Source organism: Etheostoma cragini, chromosome 19 (genome assembly GCF_013103735.1).
Source record: "Etheostoma cragini isolate CJK2018 chromosome 19, CSU_Ecrag_1.0, whole genome shotgun sequence".
NCBI classification, from domain to species: domain Eukaryota; kingdom Metazoa; phylum Chordata; class Actinopteri; order Perciformes; family Percidae; genus Etheostoma; species Etheostoma cragini.
The window spans coordinates 12,123,897-12,135,266 of record NC_048425.1 but is presented as its reverse complement, the minus strand read 5'-3'; the positions used below and the strand labels follow the sequence as shown (position 1 = coordinate 12,135,266).

The following is an 11,370-nucleotide window of genomic DNA, read 5'->3' as shown; positions in this document are numbered from 1 at the left end:
TGTGTGTGTGTGTGTGTGTGTGTGTGTGTGTGTGTGTGTGTGTATGTTTGCCTAGCCTAATGTTGTTCAAGAAGCAGCTGCTCAGTGATCCTGAGCCATACAATTACATTTGCTGGAGATGGTGGCTAGTCTGTCTCTCTCCATCTCTTCCCTCCGTCATCACCTTCACCCGTAAAAACAATCCCTCCATTTCAACCAGGGATCCCCAACTATTAGTCACACACACAAGCTGACTCACATGCACAAAAACACACACATAAAAAGACATTTTGGCTTAACCCAGTGTTTGGCCTTGGCTGACACACATGCATGCATGTGCTCAAAATTTGTACAAAAAAAATAAGAAAAAAATAAACATATGTGCACACATGCACACACTTATGCTGTACAATCAAAACGACACTTTTACGGACTGATGACAATGCATAGACAGGCATGCACACTGAAACAGATTAACAGAAGGAGTGCAGGGTCACGGATTGCAGCTTCCTAACATCACGGTCTGAATATTAATGTGGGGTGACAGATAAGCAGCCGTGGCAATCCCTTTAAGGCCATCTCCTCTCTGGTTGGTGCTTGTGGTTAATTTATGCCAATCTGTATGCTCAATTTATGCAAATTGTGTTTTTCGGTTCTTGAACTAGTGTGTGTGTGGAGTGGTTTGAAGGTTTCCATCAATCTGACTGTGTCTGTGCATTCTACTTTGTCTTTACTGTGCACGTCTCTAGTGTAGTACTGTTTTTAGCACTTGCTTCACCTGTCCAGCAGGGGGCAGCAGTTAAACTTGATTTCCGCTCAGAGAAGTTTGATAGATTTTGTATTAACACCCATCATCCCTTCATCCTAGATGCAGTGCAGTCTTTCTAAACAGTAACTGACCCAGATCTGGACCTCCACTCTGACAATGATAAATACCCTAGCACCCCAGAAGGCACAGTGGGGTTTCCCCCAGTGCCCTCATCTCCAACGGCCGCTGTGACTGCCCCTGATAGAGACCTTCATTGTGATACTGAGTGATGTTTAGTCATTCAAAAGTCACCGGCCACGTAAAGATGAGACACGCACAGTGTGAGCCTAATCAGGCTCGATTAGAGACGGCGCCGCTCACTTCTTGGCTTTTCTTTATCAGGGCTCCTTTACTTCTGACCCCTGTCCTCCTCCTTCCCCCTCTTCGTCTACCAAATCCTTTAATCCATGCTCCTCTGTGACCCCTCCCTTTGTCCCAGAGTCGTGGTACATGTATGCACCCCCTGCCCCGTGAAATTGGCCGGTCAGCACCACAAGGCGCCCTGCTCTTCTCCACAGAGAAAGACCAAGTGAGCGGGAAGGACAGTGTTTTCAGTATTGCAGTTATGGCTGCTACACCCTAAGGATGCTGCAGTTTATTGTATATTTCAAATAGGCTAACTGTGTGTCATCACCACCTTAAATCAAATTGAGTTCTATTTTTTAAGCACTGACGTGGGAAATGTCAAGACGAATGATAAGCACATGGCAGAAAAAAGCCTCTCTGTGGATTATTGGTGTGGTTAAGGCCTGTAAACCCGTGACCTCGCATCTACTGTTTAATCATCTTTACTTTAGATGCCCCGCCCCACCATGATGTCAGATGACTGACAGGTGGATTAACGAACCCAGACCACAGGAGCAGGGAGACCAATCCTTGGCAAATGCTCATTCTTTAAATATGATATGTTGAATGAGTAAAGTATTAATAATGTCAAAAACCTGAACACCTACTTTTCATTCATAATGTATCACAATTGTGTGTACGAAAAAATGAAAATTATCAATAGAGATTTGACCTTTTTGAACCTTTGGGGGTCAAATAGTTTCTGAATGGGTTGCACTTTTAGTTTGTGGAACCCTAGAGTAAAGCATTAGATAAGACTCAGTAACTGATCATAATCAGAAATCAAATAAGTCATACTATATTTTATATATCTAGCCTATGTATTGTTTATGTCTGACTTACTAACCAATACTGGATTGTTTACGTTGATACCGACATCGACCAATTGGCATTTTAACACCAACTCATAACATAAAATAGACATTTTTGATAAGACTCTCTTAAAATATATATATTTTCAAGAATTGTGACCAAGAGTACTGAGAGAGACGTTGTATAAATTGTAGACATATATAGCCTACAATATATCTGCAAAAGGCTAATTTTGGCAGATATATCTGCTTGCATGATATATCAGTATAGCTCTATTAAATATTCCACTATTCCTCGAAATAGTCCGGGAAATCTTAAAATCTGCAGCTTTTTCTGAGGAAAACCAGATCTGCACCTGTCCGCCGTGACATCACTCACCTGTTGTGTACCCTCGCGCTGCCTTCTCCGGAGGGCGGGGCGCGAAACGTAGGCTTCCGCGCTCGAGCGTAGTAGCAGGCAGCACATCCTCGAGCCGGTTACTCTCCTGTACACCATGCCAGCGCTCGAGCTCCAGCGACACAGCGCACGCTCGGAATTAAGTTTCACTTGACGAAGCTAAACCTGATTTTCTTGCTTTAATTTCCTCCGATAATTTTCAACTGAAGACCCGCGGAGGTTTTTGTTTGTAGCCTACCAGCGGGACAAGCTCGGCGACACCGGGGCACAGACCGGAGGGAAAGAGCGACGCTTCGGCTTGCTACGACCCAGGACACCGACTGGACATTATTCCTGCACGAGAGGACAGCACTTTGGATTACTTTGACACACAGTTTGTGATTGGAACACACCACAAATATAACTACATTACTGTGTCTTGTGGTTCTCAGCTTGTGGCGTTTCTTTAGTAGATAATTCAACTCTTACATAGCGCTGAGCGGATGCGTGCACTTCTGTGCGCTTTGTCCTGATTTTAGCTACATGAAAATCCCTGACCTGTAGCCAAATAGCATTATACATACATTTAGGAAGCATTTATTTGATTTTGAAATAAGCACAAGTTATTTAGCATTGTCTTGGACAACCCTGCGCAGCCTGGACCAGGATGCATCACAGTTGAAACCACGAGTCTGGGACTTTGGTGCTGGAATCAGATTGGACGGACCTCCACCTCCGTCCTGGACCAGGACAGGATCCGAATTATGATGAGTCCTGGCGGTGCGATGTCGACTCTGCTCCCGGTGCTATGCTTGCTCTCCGGAGCCTCCTGGGCAGCTACCCTGGGCGGGTTGGGAGGTGAGTGCAACCGCCGAGGCGGAGGAAAACAAAAACTAATGAGGGCAATATTTGTGATGATCAAAGCTGAAGAGATATTTTTTTAAACTCATTTTAATTTGGGAGGACTGTCTTCACTTCCATAGGCTGTAGTATGCATTTGCCAATGTATTAAATATATATATTGCAAAAGAAAAAATGTGTTTCAGGTGGCTTCATCGTCACATAATAATGATAATTACGATAATTATGCTGATAACAGCTATCAAAACAATATAATGCATGAGGCTGGTGCAACATCTGTAACTTCAGTATAGTTTGCAATGCTGCCTCTTGTCTCTAAACCATGCACAGAGGAAGGAACTCGGTCAACCTCTGCACTGCACTGCTGTTTTACGCACTCAGGGCGCGGTGCCAAAGGGCTGCCCTCCATCTTTTAAATAAATGCTTTATAAATGGTGATGCTGGCGAAGAAAGCAGGTGCCAGACATGTTCTGCTGGACGCCAACAACAAGTGCACAGACTGGGCAGAAACGCTCGGCTGTTGGTTTCATCCAGACACGTAGCAGCTTTCAAACTTAAAGGGACAGTTCAGTCAAATGGGCTTTCCCATTGGAGGGATTGATGCATGTAGGGAATTTGTCTTTTCATTTGCCCCTCATCCAGAGAAGGCAGAGGTCAGGATCAGTGGCTCTGTAAGCTGGAAGTGAGTGCTCGGGGACACTTCAGCAGAGTGGATGCAGGGGCTTGTAAATGTTCAGACTGTGGGTCTCTAAAAGGACGCAAGCAGCCCTTAGTTTTCTTGAAAAGTGGCTGTGTGTATCACATACTGAAAATACTGAAGGGAGAAAGAGAACCAGACGCAGATTGGGATGGCCATACGTCAGAGTGAATAGAAGACAAGCCCAGCTCTCTAACAAGCTTCCCCTTTGTGTCGGGGTCAGCAGCACATACTGTCCAGCCTTCCTGTTTTCATGTTGGAAACTTACTGACCGTTTAAATGAAAAGCATTAAAGGAGAGCAGACATCCATCACAACAAAACGATAAGAAGCTTAAGGGGCAGTAGTCAGACCGTGCTATTTTGTCAATCTTTGGAGATTACAGTCTGTATGAGTGTATCTCTACGTTTGGTTGGGATGTATTCTCTTTGTTTGCACAGTAAAACCTAGATGTTTTTTCCATCCTTTACGTCCTTTCTTTCCCTCCTCACCATGTGATGGTGTTTACACCCAGATGCAGTGATGAGGAAAAGATTTAGCGGTTGCGTCACTGTGTGCCCATTGACCATTAGCCTGTACTCCAGTCACCTGACTGTGTTAATGGGCTTTGGTCTGCTGCTGCACTCTGCAGCAGAGCTTATTGGGCTTTTGTATTTTCCAATCTGTGATCGATCTACAGCTAAGTTCTTACTTTAGACTGTCACTGCATCACTGTTGATTTGGGCTCATTTGCTGAATGAATGTGGCATCTGTAAGTCTGCTCCCTGTCTCTGGCATTACGCAACAGTGGCCTGTGGCACTCTGGCTCCACAACAAATACAGTAGGAACGAGCGCCAGCAAACAGCAATGAGAGAGAGCGACAGAGAGGGAGACATTCAAATATGATGCCCCACCGAGCACTCTTCCTATTTTCATAAACCAGATTGAAAACTGCACCAGTGAATTTTATTTGTTGTTGCAAAGGTTGCCTGCTAAGTGCCTGCCTCTTAATTTGATTAAAGTCCTTACAACATTTCATTTTAGCAGAGCGATGCCCTCCTCAAAAGGGTGTGTGTGTGTGTGTGTGTGTGTGTGTGTGTGTGTGTGTGTGTGTGTGTGTGTGTGTGTTGGATGCATCTGTGGTTGCATGTGTGTTATGATTACTGAAGAGAGACTGTTGTTTAAGGCGGTGTAGTTGTTATGAGCAACTGGTTAGGTGATGTGTGTGTGTGTGTGTGTGTGTGTGTTAAGCTTAGTTTGCATGTACAGTAATATCCAAGCGACAATCTTCACAGCGGATTGAAGCTTATGCACACTTCCTTTTAAATGCAGTTCTGTGAAACACGAATAAAAGCTTGTAATGTTTGGTGTTTGCCCTGTCCTTACAGATAGCGCCACCAACAGGCCATATCTGGTTCAACACATCGGTTTATGACTTACTGGATTTTTGACAGTTGTATTTTAGGATGAAAGTGGGCCTTTGAGATGCCGTTGTTTTTAAGGTCAGTTTGTGGAAACATTATCCATCTGTCTTGCACCAAAAAGCTGTTAATTTCTCACTGCCTCATTGCTGTTATGATTCATCTGTTGTGCTTGTAAGATGCAATATTAAATGGCTGGGTGGTTAATTAGGCTTATGTGGAATTCTTCCAAATCTCTGGTTTTGGTTTAGTGTTTGGGGAAAAGTTGTAAAATTGATTGGCTGAAAGTATCCACTGCATAATGAACTCACTAACAGAGAGTGGGATTTTACTCTATTCATAGAGTAGGCATTTGTATCTATATATTTTAGTAAAGAAAACCTCAATGTAAAGATATATAATTTCCATATAGATTGGAATAATGATTAATGGGGCTGCACATAAGTATAAAACCAATCCACTTAGCTTTACATCACATTCATGTGTGTATGTCTGTTGTGCCCTTCTGTTGGCTGCGGTCAGTTTCACAAGTCTAGCAGTGCCTTTAATGCTCCTCACATGAAACTCGTTAGGGTGTCAGCACACGAGGGAGTGCCTGGCTCCCAGTGGCGCACCCACTCTATGGATCAGGGTCCATTTAGTGAGATTGAGAGAGGAGCTATGTCTTATTTTAATAGATAGGTTAGTTGGAAATGATGCAGGTATATTAAAGATGCAGCAGGTAAGACTTATAAAACGGACTTTATGAAAATACCTTGCTGAAACTGACCCTGCGTTCGAGTGGAACTACATAAAATAGCTAATTAAAAAATAAATCTGGCTCCTCTGGCACCACCTGCCTAGCGCGATTCGCAAAAATCCACCGCTCCCCATTCAGATACACCAATCAGGGCCTGCTCGTGCAGTGATTGTGGGTGGAGGGGCTCAGGAGACCGTTTTGGTCTTTAGCAGAAAGGGGGGAGTTACTGAGAAGTTGTTGATGTTCCCATTTTTTGCTAAGTTGTGGATATTCACAATCCTACCTACAGCACCTTTAAGCTTTGTGTCGCTAAGGAGGCCACCTACAGTTTGCATGCCTGCTCGCCAAAACTCTACTTTTTCTTTGTTTGTAGTCAACAGGAGCTTACCACAATCTCTATTCAAACATTTCTCACCCCAGTAGCTCTCGGTCATCAAAGATGTATTACTCTATTGTAGTTTTCAGTTTTTGTGCCAACATTTGCACTTGGCTAGCGGTGAACTTTGTGTGGGTGGATGGGAGTCCCATATAACAAAGACTAATCAAAGCAGGCTGGAAAATACAGTTATTGCCTTGAATTTACTCCATGCTGTAGTGTGGTGGGTAGGGCTACAGGCTCTGTTTGTCTGGTTCTTGTGAATTTTACTTGCCAGGTAATATTGTTGCTTCACACTTCAAACTATCAGCAAACAAGGAAGCAGCCAAAAAGTTGCAGTTTTCACACATCATCAGAGATGATTGTGAAAATTGCAACTTTTTGTGGCCTTCAAGCCACAATTCAGTTGAATTTTCTTGGTTCCTCATCTACTGCTTCTACCTTTTGTCTTGAGATGTAACAGAAAAGTACCGTGTAACCAACATTGTTTATGTATTTGATATTAATCTCCTTACATTTTAGCTCTGGCGGGGTAACAATCTTCTAAAAAAGCTAGGACAGGCATGGGAGTAAAAATTCCAGGTTACTTCGGGGAAATGTTTTGCCTTGTGATCACTTTAATAAGCAGATGACGACCTAAACAAAAGACACATTGAGTATGTTTATTGCACACCAGTATTCCACTATTATTCCGAATATGACAATATTCTGAATTGAATTCATGTAAACAGCATATTCTGGTGGTGGGTTTTCTGAATAAGGCCTTTTTCTAAAAATAAAGCATTTTCTGATCAATACACATGGGATATTTAAGTATTATTCGAATTTTGGAGACATTTTCTGGACATGTGTACAGTGCATTCACAATATGTGTGTCAATAGGGGGGTTTACTGATGCTGTGTGCGTTGCTATGGTTGCTGTACACAAACCAACCAGGCAAATTGCAAGGTTGCAGACCCGATAAGGAGAAACACAGCTACTTTTAAACATTAGTAATGACTTGGATATAAAGAGGTTTTTGGATGTGTGCACACACCGCTACGCAGAGCGTTCCAAGAAGCTGGATGAAGGAATGAAAGAGGGACGCTGTGTTTGCACGATCCAACATGTCTGCCGGGAATATTAGTGGAATATTCACTTTCATTAGCCATATAAACAACGTAGTCTTTTTCAGAATAAAGGCAAAAACTGTAATATTATGTGCATGTAAACGTAGTCAGTGTCTATTGCATAGCAATGTAGGCTACACATTGTTCATGATGTCACTGGAGGTGGTCTCTGTTTCAAGGGAGCCTCTGCACCTCCACCATGACTTGGCAGATTATTTAGGGTTAATGAAGTCATTATGTGCTTTGTTCCAATCAGAGATTCTAGTTCTTATTACCCCGTGTAGTTCCAGTGCAGCTAAGGCAATTTATGTTTCATGTTTGTTACAAATTGAACACAGACACGGCTCTGAAACCTACTGGTTTTACATGACGACACATGTTGTTGCCTTTGAGGGTTAAAGATACACCATGTGGATAAGAGCCCCACTCTTATGCTGCTGTCAAAGATGTGTAGTTAGTTTATAATTTGGAGGGATTGTCTGGCTCATGATTTGCAAAATCCTCACCCCTGCAGGCCTGCATACTTTCCTATCTACCGTGGGATTAGGCCAGGAAGAGTGGAACTACTAAACTGTGTGAACCGGAGCTTTGCCCGGGAGAATACATGTGGACTACAGTCGATTATGACTTTGGGTTGAGGCTGTATTGTGGTCTCCCACCGGGGAATAAGAAGTGATTATCCAAAGACAAGAGAACAGTTTTCCCATTTTTCTCATCCCTGCATCCCATTCTCTCCCTCTTGCTGTGTGTTTCATTATTTTCCAGCTCTCATCCCTCTCTTCCTTCTAAGTGTTGCTGATAGGGCCTGGTGGAGTTAAGTGGTACCATGGGAATGGAGAAAGGCTTCAGAAATGCTTTTGGCACTTCCGTCAGTTTTGTGTGATGATAAGCCCTGGCTCTTTGCTGGCCTTTGAGTGCATATCAAAAATATGTGAGATTTTAAAAGCTGACTTCCTATCAATTTCTCTCTCCATGGCTGTCAGAAATGCTAGAAATAATAGAAGTGGCGGAACACTTCCCACCATAGCTTGTGTAGCTTGTCCCTGACTTAAAACCCAGCATGTCTTTCTGTTGCTTTTCTTTCTTTAGCTGCATATCTGTTTTATGTATCCATCTCCAGTTATCACTTTCTTCGTATTACCCGGTTTACTTTCATTTATGCGCCTATCTTTTCTTCTAAAATGAGTTACACGTGCTGGAGAGGAAGTGAATGAAAGAAAGATGAAAGGAGGGAATTATAAACTGTCATCGGCCTCCTACAGAAAATACTCTCTCCCTCCTCACATTTGTCAGCAAAGTTCATTAGTTTCTCATGCGATTCCAGTCATAATGCACTCTCTATCAAGCCCCCACATTAGTGTATGGTTCGGAGAATTACATTAACGGTGCACACGTACATAGTTGTTCATGCACTCTCCCACGTTGTTTGTGAATGGTCGGCCAACACAGGCACTCCTGTGACTGGAGCCTGTCAGAGTAAAGGGCAAACTGAGTCAGATGTCAAAGGCCATACACACATAGACACACACACACACACACACACAGTCGACGCAAGCAGATTCCCTTGGTTGCATTCCCAGGAGGATTTCATGATTAGTATTCTTGGTGGCTTTTTGGCTCAGTCTTTATTTGCATCTCTTGTTGGGACACATCTATCCCTGCGTAATATGACCACTGTGAACAGTTCAACACATGGCCCTCAGAGGTCCACAACATGTTAGGCTGTTGTAGGTGGGTTGGTGAAATTCTCCATCATTCATTCCTCCTTCCTGCTTTGTTCCCACTCCTTCGTTCATAAGAATCTTGTGAAATGTGCTGCGTCAAGATGTGAAATGCAGCTCCTTTTAAAGGACTGAAGGGTTTAGCAGAGAGTGAGTACTTACGGAGGGCTTTAGAAGAAATGATTGCAGTGCACAGCTCAAGCATATATCATCAACTTATTGGGATTCACTCCTGCCTTCTGCCCTCATCTCCTTCCTCTCTCGCCCTCTGTTGCGTGAAAATCCAATCCAATTTTTCTACAAAAAAAGCTTCACTTTACTTGAAATGAAATAGAACAAGGGGTTCTATTTCATTTCAAGTAGAGTGAAGCTTTTTTTGTTTTAATCAAACAAACTGTCCCAGAGGCATTATAAATTACAAAAACATTCCCACATCTGTAGGACTGTTTCCCAGCCATTCAATTTAGCTGACTCTTGTCTGGGACCATCGTCAATCATATGCTGTAAATCAGAATTGATTTTCGTGTTGACCAACTCAAGGTGAAGTAAAGGAGATTGGGAGAGGACAGAGAGAAGGTGCCAAACGATCATAAAACATGGCTGACTGAGTGCTGAAGTGGAACATAAAAAAGATCTGATCAGCTTTGGGAAAAGAGACTAGATAATTATTGATGACATGACACAGTGTAGCTGTTCTGTGTCGTCCATGACAAAAAAACAAGCAGACAGACAGACAGACAGACTGGAGGGGATGGGTGTCACAGCTCTAAGACAGGGTCAGGGTTCACACAGGGTCACCTTGTTCACTGGCAGCATCCTCTTAACCTATCACAATGAGAAGATCCTCAGAGAGCTGCTGACTGTTTGCTCAGACTGATTGGAAGTCTGGAATCAACACAATCATCAATCGATTGGCCTTTGTTGAATTTTAAGGCTAATGCTGCAAGTTTGTGTGTTGCTCTTCGTGCAGGAACTGTGTCAGCAGCATTATGGCTTAGGGAAGGGGGGTTAGAAGGGAAGGAAGGAATCACACACACACTCACACACACACACACACACACACACACACAGAGCCCTCAGCTCTCCTCTCGTGAGTAGAATACTACACTTCCTTTGGCCTTTTCCTCCTAGACACACACAAACAAACACTCACTTCATCTAACCACGCTTCTTTCTTTTGGACCATTGATCTCCACAGTTCAGCTGCCTGCAGCAGCTTCAAACCGAAACAAAGCTACATGAACATTATGTTGTTGTCTCAATGTGATGTTTAAAAGCTGGACACCTCATTTTATAATAAAACCCCTCACACCAGCACTGCACTGGCGGCAGCTTATTCCCAATTTGTGCCTGCTGGCATTTTTTTTTAACTCTCGGTGACGGTTGGAAGCTGGAAGAAGCCACCGTGTGCCGACTGCTGAGTTTGAGTACAGATGAAATGTCTTGTACATTTTTACTGTTTTATTGCATACTGTTTTACAGCTTTCTAACAGCAGTGATCTGTGTCTGCTTCCTGTGCAAACTAACCCAAAGTATTGCTCCAATGAAGGTATACAGTGATATTACTGGTCCAGTGTCCTGCAGAATATTAACCTTCATACACAACGGTTAGGGTTAAGTTAGAATGTTAACCTTTTTACATAAGGGTATTGAAACCAGGATATTCTCTGATGAATCTGACCATGTCTATATTCATTAAAAGGTCAGTTTAATGTTCTCTGATGTCCAAATTATAAGAAGAGTGTGTGATGCACAAGCAACTACATCACGCAACTATTATTTACTTATTAATATTACAATTCATATACATTTCCTTCTTCACCCTCCATATATTTATAGATAATATTAGTTAGTCATGGTCATGGTTGATAACACACACTCAGCTGCTCTGACATGTCACCTTTCCTCAGAATTGGACTATCAGGTTCAACTGGCTTGCAATTGTAAACATGACACACTTTGTTTCATCTGTTTTCCCCACATGAAAATAAATCAGCTTAGATGGTATTTTGTGAATTTATAGTATGTGTGTGAAACGTAGAAAGTAAGAGTGTGTGCTTGCACAAACACACACACACACCACAGGGTGTTTGGCTTGTCATGCAGAGCAAGTAACGACTCCTGCTGCGATCAAGGTAACATATCT

General features: G+C 42.8%; 1 protein-coding gene across 1 annotated transcript in view; it reads left to right on the top strand.

Annotated features, from left to right (window-relative positions):
- The first annotated feature begins 2,396 nt into the window (after positions 1-2,396).
- The window catches only part of sema4f (sema domain, immunoglobulin domain (Ig), transmembrane domain (TM) and short cytoplasmic domain, (semaphorin) 4F), a 51,089-nt gene continuing 42,115 nt past the window's right edge, over positions 2,397-11,370 (top strand). Inside the window, exon 1 of the mRNA XM_034901376.1 lies at positions 2,397-3,178. Coding sequence (XP_034757267.1) covers positions 3,085-3,178 — 94 coding nt within the window. The 5' untranslated portion in view covers positions 2,397-3,084. The remainder of the gene's footprint in view (positions 3,179-11,370) is intronic.